Consider the following 6,000-nt stretch of genomic DNA (forward strand, 5'->3'; position numbering starts at 1 on the left):
ACTCCAGTTATTTTTTCCTATTCATTATGTGTATAGAGTACTATTTAAATATGCACATGCTTTAGGGATAATGTCATTCAAAGATTCTAGTCAACTAGTTTCCTTTTCCACTACTCTTCCTGGGAGATAAATGGTATTTGCTCTATTATGTGTCAAAACCAGACTCTGTATTTTGAGACCTAAATATTCCACCTGGAGGAAATTTCCATGGTTCTGACCTCTAGACTTGTGTGGTTCCTGCTTGTTCCCTGGGTTTTGCTGTGTTTTAGACCAGTTTGAATTAATGGCAGTATCTTACTACCTATGACTTTCAGTAAAAACAAGAAGGAGGTGCTGATGTTTTGGAGTTTTAACAAAGAAACAGTTGCTGGGCTTTTTAAGGGACAGATTCAGAATTACTTCAGAGTTTCTGTGGAGATGGTGGTTTCTTGGGGGCATACCCAGGCCAGCCCTTAGGGCTTCTGTATGGCACAACTCCAGGGAACACCATTCTTGTCGGGCTGTGCTCGTGGGTACCATTCGCATAGACTGCCTTGGGAGCAGTGCTTACAGCATTGGGCACCGTGGTAGTACTGCTTGACTGTATCTCATTTTGTTTTGAAATTAGTGTAAGTGGGAGATTTTTGAGTTTGTTCTTGTTAATGTTTCTTAGTATGCGGTTGATGGAAAATGCTATTTTTAACGATGGGTGGATTTACTGTGAAGCTAACAAAGCATGAGTGTCTGGTCCCTCATTTTTATAGTCCCCTTTCAAGGTCTTAGAAGGGGTTCTAGCAATTTAATTTTGTAATTTTGCATTCTTTTTCTCAAAGAGGGCCCCAGGTTGTTTGAGCTTCAAGCTGAACAAATCTGTCTCTGCCCCTGGGCCTTCCACCCCGGAAAGGGCCTGTGCATGGAGGGGCTGAGGGGTGCAGATGCCTCTGAAATGTAAGCTGCTTTAACTTCCTCGTAAATCTGCTCCAGCTTTTGACTATGTTTTTTCATGTGAATAGATTCCATATAGTTACATGTTAAGCATATTTTTTTTTTTTTTTTTTTTTTTTTACATGTTAAGCATATTGAAGCCTACATAACATGGGTGGGAGAAAGAGAATTCAGAAGTTGCCTAAGCATTTTTTTTTTTTTAAGAGAAAGTCTTTCCTTTATTTTTTTTCCCACAAATTAAATCAGAGGCTAAAAACACAGGGCCCAGAGTCCAGGTGTGTAGCACCAAATCTCTCATTGCAGCAGATACTTGTTGGATACCTATTCTTCCGGCCCAGCCCTCTGGCACATCCAGGCCCATCCCAAATTCATGTCTGCATAGAGCCTGCTGACTGGGCTTCCTGGACAACCCAGGGGGTGTTTCCTTCCCGCAGTTGACACCATCCAGATCCTCGCTGGCATCTGTCTCCCCTTCTTTTGCCTGTAGATTCGTGGCACGGAGAAGAGCAGTGTGAGGGAGTTACACATTGCATATCGGTGTGGAGAGCATTATGACAGCGTTCGGAGGCTCAATGACAACTCGGAAGCCCCCGCACACCTCCAGACGGATGTGAGTGAGGCCCCTGTTTCTTCTGTGTTCTCAGCCCTGGAGGGACTGGGTCAAGAGCTGTATGCCCTGGAGCTAAAAACCAGTGATTTTTTTTTTAAAAAAAGATTTTATTTATGTATTTGAGAGAGAGAGAGAGTGAGAGCATGAGTGTTGGGGAGGGGCAGAAGGAGAGGGAGAGAGAATCTAAAGCAGACTCTGCGCCGAGTGTGGAGCCTGACCTGGGGCTCGATCCTGCGACCCTGAGATCACAACCTGAGCTGAAACCAAGAGTTGGACACTCAACGACTGAGCCATGCAGGCACTCCCAAAACCAGTGATGTTTTTATGGAAAGTTGTCTTTAAGGATCTATGGGCTTGCGGCGCCTGGGTGGCTCAGTCGGTTAAGCATCTGCCTCGGCTCAGGTCATGATCCCAGGGCCCTGGGATGGAGCCCTCCATCGGGCTCCCTGCTCTGCGGGAAGCCTGCTTCTCCCTCTCCCACTCCCCCTGCTTGTGTTCCCGCTCTCGCTGTGTCTCTCTCTGTCAAATAAATAAAATATTAAAAAAAAAAAGAATCTGTGGGCTTGATTTTTAATTTTTTTTTTAGCCTCAGTGAGAGCAATAGATAAAATCGCTTGTCATTCTTTTGCTCTTCCTAATAGCTGATGACTGTGATTACATGAATAGAATTTATATAAAATTCTGAAATTACTTCTGTGTTTTAAAATTAATCCGTGCTTCATATCTGAAGTTTGGAAAGTATAGAAAAAGGGAAGAAAATAACAAGTATACAAAGTCAACCACACGGATGCAGTTTTTGTTATTGTTTTGGTGCTTATCTAGCGGTGTTGCCCGCTTTGTTCAGTTAACATTATTTAATGAGCCTGTTCTCACTTTATTACAAGCTTTCTTTGTAATTTTAAAAAATAAAGTGAAATTGCTCTTCCAAACTGTTCCCCTGCCTGAATGCAACCAGTATTATCGGCATGTCATAAAATCTCCTCGAGGTACTTCCCACATCAAGCAAGTGTGTGTGTCTGTGTGTGTATTCCGCTTTTGCTGTCTTTACCTGTTCTCTGCCCCCGGTGCGGCATCCTGCATGCCCTGTTTTGTACTGTGCGTTGGTCCTAGCTTGGAGTCTCGCTCACAGCGGTCCCTAAGGCCATGTAGTGTTCTGTCTGGTGGATGCGCTGTAGTGTGTTTGACCAGTCTCTCTGCTGGCCTTTGAGGCAGTTTTCATGCTTTTGCTCTTAGAAACAACATCTGCTATATGTACATCTCACACTCGTGTGAGTGCATCTGTGGGATAGATTCCTAGAAAGTCCTTCCTGCATCAAAGGACATGTGTGTTTATGATCGTGACAGGTCTCGCCAAACTGCCGTCTCTGAGGCTTCACCGGTTCGCACTCCCACTCTAGGCACGTCTCTTCCTGCATGGTTGCCGGCTCGGCGTGGCGCCGCATTCCCCAGCCTTTGTCAGTGCCTTGGGAAAAACGGTTTTCCTTTGTGGTTCTCTTAGTAGTGAGTCTGTGCATCTTTTCCTGGGTTTACCACCTATTTGTATTTCCTTTTTTTGTGAGCTGTATTCATTTTCTTTGCCCATTTTTTCTCTCTCTCTCTCTTTTTTTTTTTAGCGATTTTTCAGGAGCCTTTACATATTAGGGAAATTAGCCCCTGTCGGTGGTGGGATCTGCCAGTTTTTTTTCGCAGTCTGTCCATTTGTCTTTTTATTCTTTCCCCAACAGTCTTTGCTGTGGTGGAGTTTTAGATTTTTATGAGGTTGAATTTATCAAGTTTTTTTACATGTCTTCTGGGTTTTGGGTTATAATTAGGAAGGTCTTTCATAGTCTGAGGTTAAAAAGAAGTCTCCCATACTTTATTTTAGCACTTTTGTGGTTTCATTTTTTCAAAGAAAATTAAATCTTGTCTCTCTTTGGAATTTATAGTCCTATAAGTGTGTGAGAGTATGGATCCAACTTTATATTTTTCCTTGTGGTTACCTAGTTGTACCCAAACCATTTATTTATTATGTATCTCTTCTCCACTGATTTAAAATGCCACTTTTTTGGCATATAAAATTCCCATATGTATTTGGGTCTATTTCTAAATGTTATTCTATTTCACTGGTTTCTCTGTTCATGTGTTCGTGTGTTCGTTGTTTTGATTAAATTTTAAAATCTGGTAGAATTTTCACATTACTTTGGGCGCCTGGGTGGCTCAGACGGTTAAGCGTCTGCCTTCGGCTCAGGTCATGATCCCAGGGTCCTGGGATCGAGTCCCGCATCGGGCTCCCTGCTCCTTGGGAGCCTGCTTCTCCCTCTGCTTCTCTCTCTCTCTGTCTCTCATGAATAAATAAATATATAAAATCTTTTAAAAAAAAAAGAATTTTCACATTACTTTTCTTTCTTTATAATTTCCTTCATATTCTTGATTTTTTTGTTTTATGTATGAATATTAGAATAAGGTTGTCAAGTTAAAAAGAAGTCCTCTTGATTTTGTTTTTATTGGGATCTCATTAAATGAATAGATTAACTTCAGGAAAAAGTGACGTCTTTATGGCATTGAGTCTTTCTGGCCAAGAATCTGATAAGCTTTTTTTTTTCTGTTTAATTGACTTTTTTGGTGATCCTCAGGAGCATTTCCTGCATGTAGATCTTGCCCATTTTTTGCAGAGTTTGTTCTTAGGTGTTTTGTGTTTTTGTTTCTATTGTAAGGAAAGGATGTTTCTTTTCTTTATATTTCCTAGCTGGTTATCATTTGTATATATGAGAGTTGTTAACAAAATGTTAAATATGTGCACACCTAGCTATCCTGCAGAATTCTGTCTTTTTTTAAAATTCAGGTAAAATTCATATAACATAAAATTAACCATTTTAAAGTTTTTTTTTTTTTTTTAAAGATTTTATTTACTTATTCATGAGAGAGAGAGAGGCAGAGGGAGAAGCAGACTTCCCGCAGAGCGGGGAGCCCGATGCGGGACTCAGTCCCAGGACTCCGGGATCATGACCTGAACCGAAGGCAGACGCTTAACCATCTGAGCCACCCAGGCGCCCTTAAAGTTTTTTTTTGTGTGTTTTAAGTAGGCTAAGTAGGCTCCATGCCCAGCATAGAGCCAATGCAGGGCTTGAACTCAGGACCCTGAGATCAAGACCTGAGCTGAGATCAAGAGTCGGACCCTTAACCGGCTGAGCCACCCAGGCGCCCCCAAATTAACCATTTTGAAGTGTACAATTTAGTACCACTGATACACGCACAAGGCTGTGCAGCTCCTTCCTCCTTCCAGTTCCAAAACATTTTCCTCACCCCGAAAGGAAACCACGTGCCCACGAAGCAGTCATGCCCCATTCCTTTTCTCCCTCAGCCACCACCAGTCTGCTTTGTGTCTGTATGGATTTACCGGTTCTGGACGTTTTATGTAAGTGGGATCATACAGTATGTGGGCTTCTGTGACTGGCTTTTGTCACTTAGCATCATGTTTTCAGGGTTCGTCCATGTTGTAGCAGGCGTCCTTACTTCATTCCTAAGACTGACTAATATTCCATCGTGTGGATGGAGCCCATTCACTATCCCTTCATCTGTCGATAGGCTTGTGGGTTATTTCCACTTTAGGGTCTTGTGAATAGTGCTGCTGTGAATATTTGTGTATAATATTTGAGTCCCTGTCTTCAGTCTTTTGGATACATACCCAGAAGTAGAATTGCTTGGTCATACGTTTAACTTCTTGAGGAACTGCCACACTCTTCCCTTAGCAGCTGCGCCCTCTGACCTTGCTATCAGCAGTGTATTCAGGGTTCCCTTTCTCCACACTCTTACCAACACTTGTTATATTTCCTTCTTTCTCTTTTAAATTATGGCCATCTTACTAGGTATGAAATGCTATCTCAAGGTTTTGATTTTCATTTCTGTAGTGATTAATGATGTTGAGCATCTTTTCATGTGTTTGTTGGCCATTTGTATGTCTTTGGAGAAATGTCTGCTCAAGTCCTTTGTCTGTGTTTTAACTGTGGTATTTATGCTTTTCCTGTTGAATTATTAGAGTTCTTTATATATTTTGGGTACTAGATTCTTGTAAGTATATGATTTGCCAGAATTCTTTTTGTCTGTGGTAGTTTTTTGGTTCTCTTGGGTTTTTTTTTTTTTTAGGTATAGAATTATATCATCTGCAAATAGTGGTAATCTTTCTTCTTCCTTTTCAATTTCATACTTCTGTTTTTTTTTGGGGGGGGCGCTAATTGCATTGGCCATTACCTCCAAAACATTGTTAAATAATAATGGTAGTGAACATGTTTATTGAGCTCCTTTAACGGAAATGAAGCATCATTGTATGGATTTACCATGGTTATTCAACCATATATACACTGTGAAACCTTCAGCTTTCCAGTTCCTCACCACTATTAGTAGTGCTGTGGTGAGCACTTTTACATAAATCCTTTCTATAGTTGACATTATTTGGCATTTATTTCCTTTGGATACATTTTTTTTTTTTT

General features: G+C 41.2%; 1 protein-coding gene across 1 annotated transcript in view; it reads left to right on the forward strand.

The window, feature by feature from the left end:
• OTUD3 (OTU deubiquitinase 3) overlaps window positions 1-6,000 on the forward strand; it is a 31,327-nt gene that overhangs the window by 16,008 nt on the left and 9,319 nt on the right. The window contains exon 4 of the mRNA XM_006748214.3: window positions 1,412-1,534. Coding sequence (XP_006748277.1) covers window positions 1,412-1,534 — 123 coding nt within the window. The remainder of the gene's footprint in view (window positions 1-1,411; window positions 1,535-6,000) is intronic.

Source organism: Leptonychotes weddellii, chromosome 4 (genome assembly GCF_054177405.1).
Source record: "Leptonychotes weddellii isolate Sample4059 chromosome 4, ASM5417740v2, whole genome shotgun sequence".
Classification (NCBI taxonomy): Eukaryota; Metazoa; Chordata; class Mammalia; order Carnivora; family Phocidae; genus Leptonychotes; species Leptonychotes weddellii.